General features: G+C 38.4%; 1 protein-coding gene across 2 annotated transcripts in view; it reads left to right on the top strand.

The window, feature by feature from the left end:
• The first annotated feature begins 350 nt into the window (after nucleotides 1-350).
• ABCA4 (ATP binding cassette subfamily A member 4) overlaps nucleotides 351-17,923 on the top strand; it is a 109,936-nt gene continuing 92,363 nt past the window's right edge. For both annotated transcript variants that reach the window (XM_088153232.1, XM_025163121.2), the window contains exons 1-6: nucleotides 351-412; nucleotides 4,885-5,055; nucleotides 9,136-9,229; nucleotides 11,994-12,135; nucleotides 13,279-13,415; nucleotides 16,364-16,491. In XM_088153232.1, the coding sequence (XP_088009358.1) occupies nucleotides 4,990-5,055; nucleotides 9,136-9,229; nucleotides 11,994-12,135; nucleotides 13,279-13,415; nucleotides 16,364-16,491 (567 nt within the window). In that variant the 5' untranslated portion in view covers nucleotides 351-412; nucleotides 4,885-4,989. The remainder of the gene's footprint in view (nucleotides 413-4,884; nucleotides 5,056-9,135; nucleotides 9,230-11,993; nucleotides 12,136-13,278; nucleotides 13,416-16,363; nucleotides 16,492-17,923) is intronic.

The raw sequence follows: 17,923 nt of genomic DNA, 5'->3' as shown, positions 1-17,923 counted from the left end.
CTGCAGCAGCAAGTACTTCCATGGTTTTAGCAAAACAGTGGCTTCCTTCACTTCCTAACCTAATTACTTGTAATGTCTGTTTGATTTTGCTGTGATTTATAGGACTTCAGAAACCATAGCCCTGACAGTTTCAGACATTTAGATCAGTTGATAAAATTTCTTGCAAAGGACTATTATATGCAGCTTATTTCCCTTCATGTCATGGTGCTTACATTCTGAAAACAAAGCTGTCCCACATCAAATTGGAGGGATTAAAAAAAAATCTTCTTACAACTGAGCTGTATTATTTGGTAAGTGTTCACTGTTCCTGAGATAAGGCATTCCTCTGCGGTCATATTGGACTTTCTTTCAGAAACTCTTCCAGCTCTCATAGCAGTGCAATGCTTTTGTGGTAGATACCATTACAAACGAGGTAAGCTGAAGATATTTTCTAGTGTTATTCTTAAACGATGCAATCTTTGCTCTTTTTAAAGACCTTTCGTGTGGGAATGCTGCTAGTTTTGTAATGTGACAAGTATCAGATTGAGTATGTTTGGGTACAAACGTAAGATATTGTAAGCCTCTAGGTAATACTGTAGTGAAATAGAAGATATCTCTACTTAAATTACAGTGATTTATATAAAAACAAGATCACTGTATTTTACATTACATAATACCATACATGCAAGGTACAACCTTTTCAAAACCAGTTCGTAAGATCTATTTTGGCAGCCAAGTAAAATTGTTTTTGCACAGACAAATGTAGTGAGTAAATGCAAAATGCAAGGCATGAGACATCGTTTGTGACAGCTGTATTTAATAGTCATAGCATCTCTATAGAGGAATTGGTCAACAGAATTCTTGAGTTTGGGAATGTAATCTGGGAATCAAAGAATTGTCTTCACCGTCTCATGCCTTGATCTTATTTGGCTGTTCCTCACCAGTCCTTTAAAGCAGATCCCTACCTCTCTTATGGAATGCTTAGAAATTCCACAAATACACATTTATTTCTGGCAAAATATGTCAACTGTACAATGCAAAGAGTATTTCCCAATATTCTTTTTACCTCCAGTAGGCCTTAAACCCTTTTTTCCTTATTTAAATCTTGGTGAAATTTCTCATATCAGTGGATGGCCTGGACCAATTCTCTTTATCCACTGAGACACCTTTAACTAAGTGTGCTAATCATGATGGTCGGTCATTTGAAAATGTATACCATTCTCCTAAAAGAAAAGTAAATGCATATGTTTAATGTATACATATCCTCAGGCATATCTGGCTGGTTAGCTACATCTTAAGGATAGCTATCTACCAACAAATAGTGCCCTTAGGTCATGAAAACAAGATGACTCGTACGTTCCAGTTCATAAATGTCACGTATGCTGCTGGTGTTGCTTCAGCTGTGCCATCTGATATAAAACTTTCTTCTGCAGGAAAAAGCTAGGGCCTCAAGAATTATTACCTCTTTTGTGAGAGAGACCTTGAACAACCCTTTGCATTTCTTTTAGCCAATGAGAGAACTGCTAGTGAAACCCAACCATAACTAATCCCAGAACATACTGCAACAATACTTTCATGCAGTGTGAAAACCCCCCCCCCCACTTTTCCCAACCTGTGCCCTTTCTCCCTCTTGAATGGCACTTTTAACACCTGGAAGACATCAGGTTGGGATAGATGAAACAGTGCAAACAGTGCAGTTTTTAAAGGCCAGGTTATTCCTGATGTGTAGCATGCTGGCCAAGAGACAGAGATGGCATGCAGGAATGAATTGGATAAGCCCCTTCCCTCCCCTACACCACTGTTTTAGCCAAGTCATAGTCCACATAATCTTTTCAAAAGAGTAGCTAAGAGGCTGACATATACAGTAAGGGGGAAGTCCCATCACTGACTGGTTTGGAGCATCAGCAAGAAGCCTTTTCCTCATGTCTTACTTCTTCTCCCTCCTTTCCTTCCCTCATCTTAATTATTTTGTTACTGGTTTGATTGAAACATACTTTGCTATTGAGGGGCCAACTGGATTGAACAAGCCTAATCAAAATTGCCAATCACAGTGTGATCTGGGATTGCCTTTATCTGGAAGGTTCATTTCTCACCTCAATCTGCAGGCTACAATATGGTAGAAACTATGATTTTGATAAATCTAAAGTGTTGTAATAAAGCAAACATTTAAGCAGGAGACAGAAGGCCTGGCAGGGCCATTTCTGATCCATGGACTGGAGAATCAGAAAAATGACATCTGAATACAGCCTATTCACCCATCCAGTAAGGGGAAAAGTATGTACTGGAGACCCTGTACTGTATATTTCAGGAACTCAGGTAGATTAAGTTCATGCTCAGTGTCTAAAAGTTACAAACAGCTCCTATTTAGATATAGCTCATGTTGGATTGTGATAGCTACAGTAAGTATTTTGGAAGTTTGCACATATAAATAAAATTAAAACAGAACTTATCCAAAAATAATGTTTTATGCCCTTTCAAAAGTATAGCTAGCATCCTTGAAATTCCAAGATGTCTACCATCGTATACTTAGCCAATATCTGGAATTTAAATGGTGCCCATTTGTTTTTTTGTTTTATTTACATTTTTGATCATTAAAAAGATCCAAGGCCTGCTGAGTTTAGAAATCCTACCTAAAGCAGAAGTAGGTCACAGACACAGTCAACAATAGTTAAGAATAGCAGCATGTCAGTTCCCATTTCTTCAAATGGGATTTATAATTTAATTAGAGAAGATTACGCTTAATCTAATCCACAAGTCAGATGTTGGTACAGCCTGTCATAAAAGAGGCTTTCTAAAATAATCTTTATTTCTGAGTTGCTAACAATGCTCTCCCATATATAATAATTTAGAACTGCATAGAATACAAGGGCCATTACTCGTAGGTAAATGTATATAAAATTGCAGCCTATAAGATTGCAATCCTATACACACTTACCTAGAAGTAAGTGCCATTTCACTCAGTGGAATTTACTTTTGACTGGTTATGTGGAGGATCATGCAGGAATTATGTTGTAATTTGTTTAGATTTACATTTCAAAAGTGGCACTTATTCTTTGTTGGATATGCAATCCTTAGGAAGATGTTTAGGAAGAGGATATATTCTTCCATGGTCCTAAAATTTGTCTTCTGAAATTTCAAGGAAAAAAAATCTAAAAAAATAACAAATGTACAGATGGACATAGGCTACCCAATTATTATGATGCTTTCATTGTATGGCAATGCTATAATTTAAAAAGTGAGAAGAAAACATTGCTAGCAAGGAATGCATTTTAGTACATACATGCATACATATACTCCCGAAGCTCACCTCTGATTCTTCCTTTATTGCTATTCATTGGAGCATGACATTCAAATATCACCAAGCTACGGATTCTTACTTTCATACATACCCACAACAATCTAGAGAGGGCCAAGTCATATTTTCTGACATGTATTTTAGCCTTTTCACTCATTATTAAACTTTTGCATTAACTCCACAAGACCATCTTCTTTCAGATCTATTCATTGTTCCCCATTCTCTTTGTTCATAAACATTTCTTCCTTTCCTTTCCTTTCGTTTCCTTTCCTTTCCTTTCCTTTCCTTTCCTTCCCCTTCCCCTTCCCCTTCCCCTTCCCTTCCCCTTCCCCTTCCCCTTCCCCTCCCCTCCCCTCCCCTCCCCTCCCCTCCCCTCCCCTGCCAAGCCAACCATTCCTTCATGGTCTTTAGTATTTACTCCTCTTACATGGAAATCACAATCTTCCATGACAATGTAACAGTTGTCACCATGGTCCCACAGTCTGTGACTTTTTGCTGGCCATCATGGCTTTGTTCAGTCAAGGCTTTCACAAAATACTTCCTAATAAGATAGAATGTAAATTAGGTAATCAGTCATACCCATGGCACATGCAGCATTTCCAAGTATCAGCAAGGACACTACCAATCAATTTTGGCATATTTTGGTCAGTATGCAATAAGTGCAACCGAAGCCAAGTTTTACTTGGAATGTGCCGCATTATTCTATGCAAGTTGGGATTTTTATTGGTTACCTAGAAAATCAGTATATTGTTGCCTGGATACCTGCATTACACCAAGTAGGAGATATATGCAGTCTCCTGAGACATACTCAGGATAAGTTATAAGGTGGTTGTATATTCTTCTTTACACAGGATAGTCCCCTGATTGAATATACCCTATATTTTAGGGAGGAGAATCTTTGGCCTTCTGGATTTTGTTGGACTCCAGCTTTCATCAACCTCAGTGGTCAGGAAGTTGCAGGCCAATAATATTTGAAGGGCCACAGTTTCAAATATTAAACAGTTCAGTTTATCTTTAAACACCCCAAAGAGATCAAGAAAGCAGAAGCACTTGAAGTATCCATCAGCATCTTGCACTTTGACAACAGGTGGAGCAGATATGGTTACCTGGCCTACAAGGTGGGATGAAGTGTATTTCTATTTCAGTTATAGCAAACTATACATGTAAAATAACATTGCAAAATGTATATATATATATAGGTATTTACCTCTGTCCTCTTTTTTGCTGATCTGTAAGTGGCCATCCTAATGCATTATGAAAGCTATCTGTAACATAAAGGTAGCTTAACCTATTAACCAGTTGATTATCTTGCAACTTGCTGCTCCCACTCTGCATATCAGTCTGAAGTAATCAGATGTTGAAGGTGATCCATCTGAGGCACAGGTAAGTGATCTGGCAGATGAAAAAAATCCTGTACCAAACATAGCATGAACTATTTTGCATAGCTAATTCATGGGGAAGAAAATAGATCAAGAGTAAGTCACTTCTGGTAGCTTGTAGTTTGATTTGTGACTGGGTTCAGATACAGATACACAACACATTTAAAAATCTCAATTCAGCAGTTCCATGCTCACATAGGAACACCTGCTAATAAATTCATTTCTTTTTAGGATTCAGCTGTTTGTGTGAGAAGATAACAGCACCAGATTTCTGATCTGCAGACAGCAAAAGATTTTTAGTCTTCAAATTTGGGATGCTGCCACTGCCTAGGAAGAATGAGTTTCTTCCAACAGGTTAGACTTCTTCTATGGAAAAACTGGATACTCCGAAAACGGCAGAAAGTAAGCACTTAATGCATACCTACAAAAGGGAAAACACATATGAATGCTCCAAATTCTTTTAGAAAAATAGAGTTAGATTCAAATACCTCTTATTTTTCACAAATTTTAAATATATAACAAGATGTGCTTTAGTGATTAATCCATTCTGATCATATATATTAGTTCAAAGTTTAGAATAGCTCAGTTGTACCAGCTTATTTTGTTACTGAAGGCCTCCACCAGGAAGAAGACTGAACATATCCAACTTCCTGCATCAATGAGGAAAATTCTGGAGAGATTCACTTCCTTTTGACGCCCTGTTATACATAAGACTTAACTCTAATAGAACACAGGACTGGAAGATAAAAATAGCCAGTGGACTTTTCCTACAGGAAGCAACTGTCCAAAAGATTTAAATCTTTTCATGTGCTGCAGTTCTTCAAAAAGCAGGAGTTTGTTATGCAAGTATCTCTAGTCCACAGCATACCAGATCCATCTGAAGTCTATAGATTAAACCATAGGATTTGAGAGAATAGGTAAATGGTCCAGTTGGGTAATTAAACTTATCTTGAAATTGACAGAGTCTTTGGATATTTCATCTCTACTGTACATCTCATCACTTTACGGAGTGCATTACAGTAGTTCATTGTACTTTTACTGGTGGGGTGGGGGGAGGGAAGGGAAAAGTGGTTTGGGAGAATGGATAGAGCTCATGTCATTTAGGCTAAATAACCAAATAGTATTTTTGATTTAAACAACTACCAAAGTGGTGAGGGATGGAGCTGGCAAATCCTACCTGGAAGAGAAATGATGGCAATAGATGCAAGGCAGAGGGAAGAGGGTGGGACTACACTTTTGGATACACCCCTACCTGAGGCAATACCTAGAAGCAGAGCATCTCACCTATGGGCTCTGATGAGAGGCTATGAGGCAATGAAGATTTTACACAGCTTGTTCCTACAGTGAAATCTTCTCAGTTTAATTTTGAATAAAAAGTGATGATAGAACAATGATTAACATCGGGCTGGAAGCTATATAAAGTCAGCATTGTATTCTCAAAAGGGAATATTGTGGGAATATTAGGGCAGTCTGATGTTGGTTTAAACTGCATATGAGGAAAAAAAGCTTAAGTATGTAATTCAAATTCAGAGCAGCCATCATGTCCAGTTAGCCCTCAATGGAATTTGAAACATAGGATTTCATTTAATGCTAGGTGAAAATGGCAGCTGCTTGGGTTTTTGATGGCACACTTAGCTTTACAGAAACCACAAAACTTGGTTAAACAAGATCAGAGCATACAATGACAATGTTCATATCCAATTAACCTTCTAGAGTGGCTTAGCACGTCGTTTACTTATGCACATGGTACTGTTTCTATCCTATCTACAGCATACTTTACACTGCAGGGAAGCTCAGTTCAAAAACTAAGATCACATTGGCATATTGAACTAAAATGTAATGTTGTTTGATTCTGGCTTACCATCAGACAACTGTGATTCATTCAAGAAAACCCAGTTAAATAAACCTGGCTTAAAACAATATGTGAACCAAATCAACAGTGCTGGAGTAGATGAAACTATTGCTTGATTCAATGAAGCACATTCAAAGGTTTAAAGAGGTCTTGGAGGTCTACAGTAGAGTAGATGCATTATGTGAGTAAGGTCACAGCTTCAGTTTAAGAATGTTTACAGTTTTTTTTCTCTCTGCCCTTCTCCATCACTGCTACTCTAAGCTCATTTACAGCCCATTTGATCCTTGTTTTAAGTTTTTAAAAAGAGAGGTCGATGTAGGAAGAACTCAGATTAACCAAAATCTTTGATGGGCCTCAGTCTGTGTCAAAGAATTTAAGCAGCACTTTCTCTCAACAACTCTAGCAATCCTCAAACTGCTGGCATTGCCCTCTGCCCCTCCTTTCCAAAAGAAAGTTTTGAATTCCTGGCTTAGGTTTTGTTTCATCAAATACTCTTTTTTTCTTCTGAAAGGTTTTTAGACTTCGGATCAGACCCAGTGCAGCAATTAATTCACTACTTATTACATTTTCTTGGCATAATAAGACTGGTCAGTTCAGTACTTTTAACCAGCACTGAAGCTGTTCTGACCTATTGAATTTGTTATACGACACTTAATTTATAAGAGCTGAGAAACAGTAAGAGAAGAAGCTGATTCTGAACAGCAGTAAGTTGAAAACTCTGCTCTTTTGTTTATTATCCTGTAGCATCTCCACCCTTTAGATCAATCTACACGTATCCCCACCCCCTTCCCTGAGTCCAAACATCCTGAAGCTTTTCCAAGGCTTGGGTGGAGAAAATTAAAGCCTGAGGCTCTTTCTTAGGTTTCCTTTAAGTCAAAACAAGCCACCCTCCTCTGGAAATTAAGGGCAAAACGTTTTAAAATATGAGACTGTTATTTTCAGCTCTGGAACACAGAATGTTGAAGGAGACAAACGTGAATAGTGTAGTCCTGTGCATGTTTATTGCCACTGTCTTCAACTTCATGATTACTGGAGAGTAAATGCTCCTGAATGCCTGACTTGGCCCTACACATGTTTATTTGGAAATCATTTTTACTAAGTGTGTGTAGAATTTCAGGACTGAAAAGTCAAGCAGTGTATTAAAGACCACTCTTTCCAAAGCTATAATTTAGATACCAAGGAATACTCTTTTTGGCATTCATGGAAAGCTTTAAAAAGCAAAAGCGGCTTCAGAAACATGGTTTCTTTTTACACTATCATAATCTTGGCACACAGAATGAATTACAGTTCCGTCTTCCCACCTCCTATGGTCCAGATGCTATTTGGGCTTCCCAGTTATGTACTATGTATAAGTTAAAAAAAAAAAAAAAGGATAACCTTACATTTGCGCAATAAACACCCCATCTCATTTAATCCACAGACAAAACTAGCAGAAATCTGGCCACACAAAACTCCTTTTTGGCGGAAGCAGCAGAAAACCTGTAATGTACTCATTTGGGACAGAATCTAGCTCTCATTCCCAGTTTAAATCAACCATGGTGTTAGTCCTTTAAAAAAAAAAAAAAAAGATGGGTCAAGTGTTCTTTCAAAAGACACTCATGTTTCAAAGGAGGTCAACTGATGAAAGAATTATTGGGGCTCCTTAGAGAACTGTAAACCCTAATTTTTTGCAGAGTGTTCCGTACATTTCTCTGAGGTTTTTTGATGAGAATCTCTGTGTGATACGTCAGTTCTGAACAGCTTGTAATGGCCTCAGAAGCCCAAGGGTTTTAGTTTGCAGTTTGATATTAACTGATTAATTAAATATCTATCTGCCCTTGCCAACTGCCTCAGAGTTTGTTGTGGACCACATGGGGATCGTGCAGCCCAACATATCTGAGAAGAGCACCTTGGGAAAGACCAAACTAGTTCATGCAGTCTGCTTGCGCCCCTTTTGATCATGTTAGATTAGGGTTACCAGATATCTGAACAGACAAAGGAAGACACAGACAACTGGAAAGGAGGACAACAGGGAGGGGGGAGAGACTTTCTTGGCATCCATGACAAAAATTACAGCAAAAAACTGTAAAAAAAGTGTTCTTAGGCCTACATTATATAAAATCACTCTTTCCAGCATCAGATTGGTTTTTCAACTGCAATATTTTTCCAACAATTTTTTTATTTTCAAGCACATATTCTAGCGATAATATAGAATTGAGAACAACACACTTTTCAAATTTCGCCATAGAAGCATATGATGAGTCGAGTGATCTACAGACTCTAGTGATCATGGATTTGAAGGGGCTGGATTGAAGCTGATTGCTGGAAATGAAATAACATAAATCTAGCCTGTTGAGTGTGTCAGTGGGCAAGGGAAGAAAAGAAGCAGACAGTTTGCAAGGTCATAATACAGTACATGAAAGTTTGACTACTGTTGCGAAAACAATCCAGAATAAAAAACAAAACAAAAAACTCAAAAAGTCAGAGAATATTTAATTTTAAGGCTATGCCTGCCAGACGGTGGACACAAGGTCAAAAAGATGGACGTGTCCTCCTTTTGTCAGATGTCTGGTAACCCTAAGTTAGATGGAGTGAGTGTCATTTTTCAAACTGTGCATGGAGTTAATGCTTCTAATTGTTTTCTTTTTCAGCTTCGTCTGCTGGTTGAACTTCTGTGGCCCATTTCTTTATTTCTTGTCTTAGCATGGCTGAGGAAAGTTAGTCCAGTCTATCACCAACATGAATGTAAGAGTGTTATCTATAACTTTGTTTTTTTAGAAAAAGGGAGGGTAGGGTCCTCCTCAATGAAGTTTAAATTAAATCAAAAATAGCTGGGTATCCACATGAAGTTAGGCCCCACTTTATTAGTTAAAAAGAAAGTAGACATTCAGTTAAGAAGGAAATAGGAGATCAATGCTTCTGCCATTCTCAATCCCAAATTGTAAATTCTATAGCACTATATACACCCCCTTGAGCTCTGGATGTAAATCTAATAAATAAAAATAATAGGATACCTTCACGTATGTACCCTCAAGCTCTCAAAGATATGGTAGTAGAAAAATACAAGAAATAAAACTGCTTGCTAAGCAGTGATAGTGAAATGAAAGCATGTCAGCATTTTTGCATCAAACAGATGTTTCTCAATACAAGCAGCCATGGTTGCATGGCTACATCAGTTGGAGTGGAGAAAAGTGAATTATATCGTCTACACAGGATTTATAAACTAGGATTATCATAGCTGAGCTGCAAAGCTCTGAATGACCACTAGAGCACAACAAAGAATTAAAATATCCCTTTGCTGCCATCTAGTGGTGTCCTGTATTTTTTGCAGCTCCAACATAGTAGATAGCCACTATGTATGCACAGGATGTTGCAGGTTCCCTGGAGTATTGGTGGATAGGTAGTGGGAAATATTGTCCTGAAAAAACAAAGCTATTCAACAACACCTACACCCACACCCACCTGGAGATTTGCTTGCTGGTCCTCCTCTAAGAGAAGAAGGAAACAGACAACATTCCAAACAGCCCAGATCAATCCTGATTGCATAGATGGAATCTTCAGGGTGACATGCGTTTGCCTGATCATGTGCAAAAAATCAGACCTGTTATTGGGAGCAACCAAGTTACCAAAGAACCTTTCCCTTTTTAAGGGCCAGTGAGCAGAAGGCCAAATCAGCTGAAGCTTGGGAACTGGGCAATGGATGAAACACATCCAGCATAAGGGGAAGGTTATGGGTCTCGTCTGCTAAAGAGTTCCATCTGATGGGAGCCAGGAGGCAGGGCTTTTCTGCTGTGGCACCTGCCCTCTGGAACATCATTCCTCCCGAGGTGAGATTAGCCCCAACCCTATTGGCATTTAGGAAATCCCTCAAAATCTGGTTCTTCCAACAGGCTTAGAGATCCCAGAGAAATAGGTGGCTACACTGTGTAGGATGCTGGTGCATTCTTCTGCATCCTATTTATATCTGTGTTTAAATTGTTTTTAAATTGTTTTGTTGCATTATATTGTTGCATTATATTTGTTTTACCTGACTATTTTATTGTATGCTGCCCAGAGTCATATCTGTGAGATGGGCGGCTATATAAATTTAATAAATAAATAAACAAACAAACAAGAATTCTGGACAGTGTGAAAACTGACCTTCACTGCAAAACCAAAGTTCGCTTTTCTCCCTGTTTGGATTGTACAATAGCTGCCCTGGAAATAAATCAGCTCCACTACTAAAGACATATTGTACAATGGCGTGAGAATGCAGTAAGAATGAAATCTCCATTCAAACTAATACAGAATCCTTGGGTGGGAGTTCCCTATATGGAATTGGGAAGCAAAGGTTGATGTATCTACAATCTTTCCGTAATAGGGAGGTTGTGCCTCAATCGCAAATGTTGACTACTGTACCAGAAAGTCTGGTAGTGTGTATTGTGGCCATTAGATAACTTGATCTGGGTTTTAAACAAAAACAGATTATATATATTTTGCCAGAGATCCTATAATTAAATTATATTTAATTCATTTGAATTGTTCTGCTCTTTGCTTTTAATACCTGCTGCTTCCTATCCATTTAAGCTATCTTTATCACCATATTACTTTGCTTTTTATGGTAAGAATTCTTTTCCACAGGCAAATGAATACATTTTTTTGAAAAGGTAAATAATATATTTTATACTAAATTTTTTTCTGGGAAAAATGTTAAAAAAGAGGAGATTTAATCTGGATTTTAAAACGTTATTTATTTTAATGGAAAGACAATCCCTGACATCAAGTCTGCAATCTAAAAAGACATTTTTCTTTTTGTGCCATCAAGTCTTTGTTGACTCTTGACCACTGCCTGGACTAGTCCCTGCAGTTTTCTTGGCAAGATTCTTAAGAAGTGGTTTCCCTTGCCTCCTTCCTAGGGCTGAGAGAGTATGACTGCCCCAAAGTCATCCAGCTGGCTTCGTGTCTAAGATGGGACTAGAACTCATGATCTCCCAGTTTCTAGCCCGGTGCCTTAACCACTACTGTACACCAAATTGGCTCTTAAAAAGACATATACAGAAGGAAAAACTGAAAGGATAACTCTAATCCTCAAGCATCAGTCCTTATTGTTTGGTTGTTTATAGAAGGGACCATGCTAGATTTTCTTTTGCATAATATACTATTATTTTGAAAATTAATATTCATGTGTTTTTGTACAGTACTTTCCCCAAAGCACATTATCATTATCATCAGTAACTCTAGTCAGTCCAAAAGCTGAGTCTTTTCTACCTTCTGAGCTTATGGAAGCAATTTTGCACACATTTCAGATGTTACAGGTTTAACTTCTGAAGTTCAACCTTCTCATCACTCAGATTTTAAGCCATGAATATTTAATGTTTAAGTCAAATTAAATATTTTTATATCTTATCCCCCCGAAGCAAAAATTATAAGGACTATATCCAGTTCTTTTTATAAATAAATTTTTTTCACTGCAAGTGACTTTAATAATCAGTGCTAATGTTTCATTTCATTTGTCGTTTCTTATATCAAGGTCATTTTCCAAATAAGGCAATGCCTTCTGCAGGAACTCTGCCATGGTTACAGGGCATCTTCTGTAACATGAACAATCCATGCTTCAAAAGCCCTACCCATGGAGAATCTCCAGGTGTCATCTCCAACTACAATAATTCCATGTAAGTAAAGGACCGTCTTGTGTTTTAGGGAGGAGGAGGAAAGATTCACACGTGGCAGACTTTGATATTTTAAATATTATATGCCACAACCCAGTTTTGTGATACACAAAAGTTAGTGAATAAAGGCAAAGATAGACCTTGCATGTATTTTAGTTTTAATTCTTTCTTTTCCAGATGGAAGTGTGACATCCATGTAAGATCTATCCTTCATCCACATAAGCATTTCTCCAGCATTATTTCTTTGTTCACTGATTTCCCAGTTTTAGGATGTCCATTTCATCCATCTCCATGTGTTACTTTTTTGGGTATTTTTTTAACCATTTACAGTGAAACTATTCTATCCACTCCCTTCCTACTAAAACTTCTCTTCATTTCCCTTCCATCCTTATTAACAAATGGACTAAAGCTAGGTCTGGCTGTTGAGTAGAGGGGTAGCTATCTCAGACAGTAGATTGGGGCGGGAGGGAGAGAAGGATAGTTGACAGAATGAAGGAGGTATGTATGTATGTATGCCAGATTTTAGGACAGCTAAACTGCTGCCCTAAAAAGTGGGAAGTACAATCTTGTCTTTTGCTTTAATCAACAAATTATATTGGGCCAGCCTTGCCCAAACTAAAGCTAACACTAATGATGGCTAGCTTCCAGGGATTAAAAGCAAACAAACTTTGCCATAATTAGGCATAGTTGCCTAAACAAATTTGAATATTTAGCTCCCAGTAGGTTCATGATGATTTATACTGTAAAGAATAACTACAGGTAAATCTGGCAATATTAAGCCTTCTCACATCAGGCTGTAGGATGGTTTGGTTTATTGCTTGTACAAGGTAGCTGAGGGTAGAGCCTTTCTTCTTTTATTTAACTTTTAACATGCTCTTCAAACTCATAGAAATGCAGAGCTTTTGCTGCAGCATGTTCTGGAACGATCCTATAATTATGCAGAGTCACTTGGTCACTCAGCTGTGGAAATTTATGAAAAATCTATAGAAAAATATCTGAATAGTTGCAAAAAGCAAATATCAAAAGGAAACAGATTTTCCCTGCTTAGTCTTATTCTCCTAATGCCTTGCAGACTGAGAAAGGCTGATCTCTACAAGATAGCCATGAAGAATAACATTAAGTAACCTTTACCATTGTCTGGTTCAGTTTAGCAAGGGTATATCAAGATGCTCAAGAGCTATTGCTTGAAATCCATGAAAGAGACTTGGGTAGATTCTGGGAAGAACTACGTACCATGACCCAGTTTATGGAAACAATGAGGACGAACCCTGAAAAGGTTACAGGTAACTGTTGATTCTGTTCTCTTTTTTTCCCCAAATACCGGAGGATTACATTAAACAGGAGAGGGAAACTCCCTTGAGAACTAAATCACACTGGGCAGGTTGACTGCTGGCAAAAAATGAATGGATCTACATTAAAAGGAAAAAAAGAAAATACTTTAAATATCTCCAAAATACAAACATCCCATGGTTTCTCTATGGCTTTAAAAATGCATGGGGATAGGATTAAATTTGGCCTGCTAAAACCAAACCTCTCCCTCTGTGATGCTGCCTACAACCCCTATCTATTCTAGGTTAAGATTAAAAAAAAAAAAAAAAAGTCTGTTCATTCGTGTCCAATTCTCCGAGACTGCCTGGACAAGTCCCTGTGGTTTTCTTGGGAAGGTTTTTCAGAAGTGGTTTGCCATTGCCTGCTTCCTAGGGCTGAGAGAAAGTGACTGGCCCAAGGTCACCCAGCTGGCTTTCATGCCTAAGGCAGGACTAGAACTCACAGTCTCCTGGTTTCTAGCCTGGTGCCTTAACCGCTACACCAAACTGGCTCTTTAGATTAAGAGATAAAAGGAATCAAAAGCTAAAGAACAGGGCTTGGCCTCCGAGTTTTTATTGCTGCTCCTCTTAATGTCAGTTTAAATCGTGAGGAAATACTAGAATGCATCCATAGAAGAATATGAATTGCTTGGTCCATGGTATTTAATTTGATAGCTATCATTTAGCATTGCCTCTGGGAAATGATGAAAATGAATGGATTCTTATCAATCATTGCCTTCTATTGGAGTTTAAGGACACTTCTTTTTCCCCAATGGTTAAGCAGTGCAGTGTTTGGAACTGTGGAAAGTTATTCAAGGAGCAAACATAGGGAAACTTCAAATAATTAAGCCACAGCAGGTGCTTCCATTTGATTAATGAGAGATCTACTTTATTTAGCATAATGATTAATCCAGCTTTGGTCATGAGAAACTAATTGGAAGGATTCAGGACTCCCTACAAGGCAGCATCTAAAATGACTGCAACTCTCTTTGGCCAAATAATCTGGAGAAAGAGATTCCAAAACTATTTATTCTTAAGTGGCTGAAAACACACCCACACTTGCCCAGTAACCACTAACAACAAAACACTTGAGCTTTGAAGTTCTCAGCACCAGGTCTTTGGAACTTTTTGGTCATCCTTTGAAATCCCGGGTCTGCATCTTTGAGCATGCCAACTCTTTTCAGTGTGCAGAAAAATAAATAAGTGTGTTCCAAATGCCAAGCCTCTTGTGTAATGTGCAATACAACGGTCATTTCACATTCAGATGCTGTTTTTGAAGTCTTCAATGCTGCTTGCTCTTAAATGAAGGCAATTCTTTTGAAGAGTGTTTCCCAAACTTCTGGAATGTTCCATTACTAAACTCATTCTACCTTTTGCCTTTCATCTCTTCCTTAAGTAGCCTGCAAAGTCAGCAAAAGGGATTTATTACACAGTAAGAGCATGTAATAATCTTCACATCTTACTCTATATGTTCCTAGAGCTACTGCTACTGACTATGGAAAGAGTTACCTTCCTAAATCAGATTGTCCACCTAGCATTCCTCAGTCTGGGATCTTCCAGCTATGTTGAACTATGCCTTCCAGAAGTACAGCTTGGAATTCTTGGGATAGTGGTCCTCATCAGATTTGAAAAGGCTAATTTCTCATCCGTATGTTCTATATTAGAGCCAGTTTGGGGTAGTGGTTAAGGCACCAGAAAGTGGGAGACCATGAGTTCTAGTCCTGCCTTAGGCATAAAGCCAGCTGGGTGTCCTTGGTCAGTCATCTCTCTCAGCCCTAGGAAGGAGGCAGTGGCAAACCATTTCTGAAAAACTGCCAAGAAAACTGCAGGGACTTATCCAGGCAGTCACCAGGAGTCAAGACTGAATTGAAGTCCCCCCCGCCCCAAAAGTTCTATATAAGGCCTCTTTCTCAGCTAATCGCTATGGAATAATGATTAAGATGTTGCATTATGATTGGGGAGACTCAGGCTATTGTCTATCCTCAATGATCCCTGTGTGACCTGAGCCAAGCACTCACTCTCAGCCCAATCTACTTCATAAAGTTGTTGCTGATAAAGGAGATCTCCGTATCAGTCTCTTTTTTGCTCCTGAAGAAAGGATGTATATATGTCTAACAAATTATTATTGTTGGTTGCACAGTCAGCCAGATGTTTAGACTGGATTGGCATTTTTATCCACCTATCGAGTCCTCCCCTAGGACCTGGGATGGGCAGATATTGTTGTTTGATGGTGTTAAAGGTATCATCACAAGATGTAAGCTGTTCCAAGTAAAGTTGCCTTTTGCAATTAACTGATGGTGATTTTGTCAGTGCTGATGGTATTCAAGTGGTGCTCCAGATGTTTTGGGATTGCACCCAAGGCTCCGATTACTATTGGTGCTATCTTTGCTTTCTTTTGCCACAGTTGTACTATTTCTACTTGCAGGTCTTTGTATTTTGTGATTTTCTCCAATTCTTTCTCTTCTATTCTGCTGTCTCCAGGTATTGCAATGTCCACTATCCAGACTTTTTTTTGTCTTTCTTATCAACAATTGTTGATTGTTAAGTGTGGGGTGTTATATAACAAATTATAATTTGTTAGATAACCCTTGGGTGTTACCTAACAAATCATTATAATTATGATTATGCTGTTGTAGGTTGAATCACTTTTTTGTATTTATATAGTATTTTTTTAAAATAGAGTTGAAAGATCTTCCCATACACTGTTTCACATTCCTCAGAACAATCCACAATCCTGTAACATTAGGCCAGTAACATTAACCTCATCTTCCATAAAGTTAGGAATGGGCTGAGGATCAACCGTAGTGGTTTGCTTAAAATCACCAAGTGAATTTGCGTTACTTAACCACCTTTGTGGTTTGCTTAAAAAACATTTTGCTGCACCAACTCTTAACAGCTTTCTTATAATTTTTGTCTTCACTTAGGAAAAGGCATACGAATCCATGATATCTTAAAAGATGGGGAGAATCTAACAAAGTTTCTGCTTGAAGATGTAGACCTTCCTGATACCGTGGTTTACCACCTAATTAATGCCATAGTGCGACCTGAACAAGTGAGTTGATGAAATCCTGAAATACAGTAAGCTTTTGTATTGTAGTTCATATATTTATAGCCTTTTTCTGTTGCCTGTATCCAAGAGTACTTATGGTAATCTATAAAGCATAATAATTAGAAAACAAAATGTAAAGGAGTTAAAGCATAATAATAGAAAACAAAATTAGGCAACAGTCTAATTCATTGAATCCAACCTGCTTGAAGTGAGGAAAACAGAGAGAAATTGTTTTAGTCACACCTTTGCTATGAGTTGTTCAGAACAAATGTAATACAATCATAATCAAAGATAAGATGTTTTGAAACCTGCTTCAATCTGTAATTTTCCATCCAGATTTGTGGTCAGTCCTTAGTGATGTTTCGATTGGGAGAGACCTTTTCCTGGGCCAGGGATGATTTCTATTCCCACCCCTTTTTATTTGTTTTCTTCAAGGGGACGAAGGTGATGGAAGGGGGTTCTGTGGAATTTTGGTTTTACAGATGCATTAACCCTACTGGAAGTTTAATGTTACTATTTTGTTAACATTTTGAAGGGTCCCTTCTGAGATATTTGCCATGCCCACCCTCCTGCTATGGGCTACGTTGCTGCTTATCCAACCTTTCCCCTGGCTGAGGCTCTTCCCTCTGTCTCCCACTGTCATTCTCACATAGCATTACATCTTGGTGTCCCTCATCCTGCCTGGAGAACAAAGTTGTGTGTATGTGTGTTAAAAGTTCTCAAAAACCAGTTTGTTGGCCTTGGGTATGTTGGAGGAGCTGACCAGATGGAGGGTTGAATGGGAAAGGAGGCACTATCATGTCTTTGGACTCAAGCAGCAAAATGCTTTGATCTGGCCCTGAATGGGTCCCAAATCTTTCAGTAAGAGAAACGCTAAAATTCACGATTGCTGCTCTTCATGTCAGCAGGGCAGAGGTGAAAGGGCATTGCTGGGGCATTGACTCAGGTGAATTGATTGGACCCTTGAAAGACAGATCTCCTGTCTTCATACCAAACAATAGCTGTTTGTTTTCTTCTTTTTAATTCTTTTAGTGGAGAATTGCAGCCCTTGGTTGTTCTGAGCCCATCTTCCCCTCATAGATGACTTGTGTGTGACTCAGGCACTGGCTCTTCTGTGGCTGGAGAACTGTGAAAGGAATGTGGTGCCAATAATTGAGGTCTGCTGAATCAGATCTGTGGAACTAAAGCCTTTCTTACTGAGGCAAAGAGAAAGACACTGGCTGAATGGCACAATTCCTCTTTATATATTTTTCTTTTTTTGTTATATAATGCTCAGATGTGGGAAATGTGTGTGGTTATTTGTGGCCAGCAGGAGATGGAATTAATGAGCTTGCTTTTCACTCTGTTAGTTTTTTCCAGATTGTAGATGGTTTGTGTGACTTTTGTTGAACTGTTCAACTGATTGGATTCTGACTGGTGCTACAGGAAACTCCCT

The sequence above is a fragment of the Python bivittatus genome, unplaced genomic scaffold, assembly GCF_059951505.1.
Source record: "Python bivittatus isolate LINGU-HERP-01145 unplaced genomic scaffold, Pbiv_v1 ctg000700_np1212, whole genome shotgun sequence".
NCBI lineage: Eukaryota > Metazoa > Chordata > Lepidosauria > Squamata > Pythonidae > Python > Python bivittatus.
Note: the sequence above shows the minus strand (reverse complement) of the source record. Positions and strands in the feature narration are given on the sequence as shown.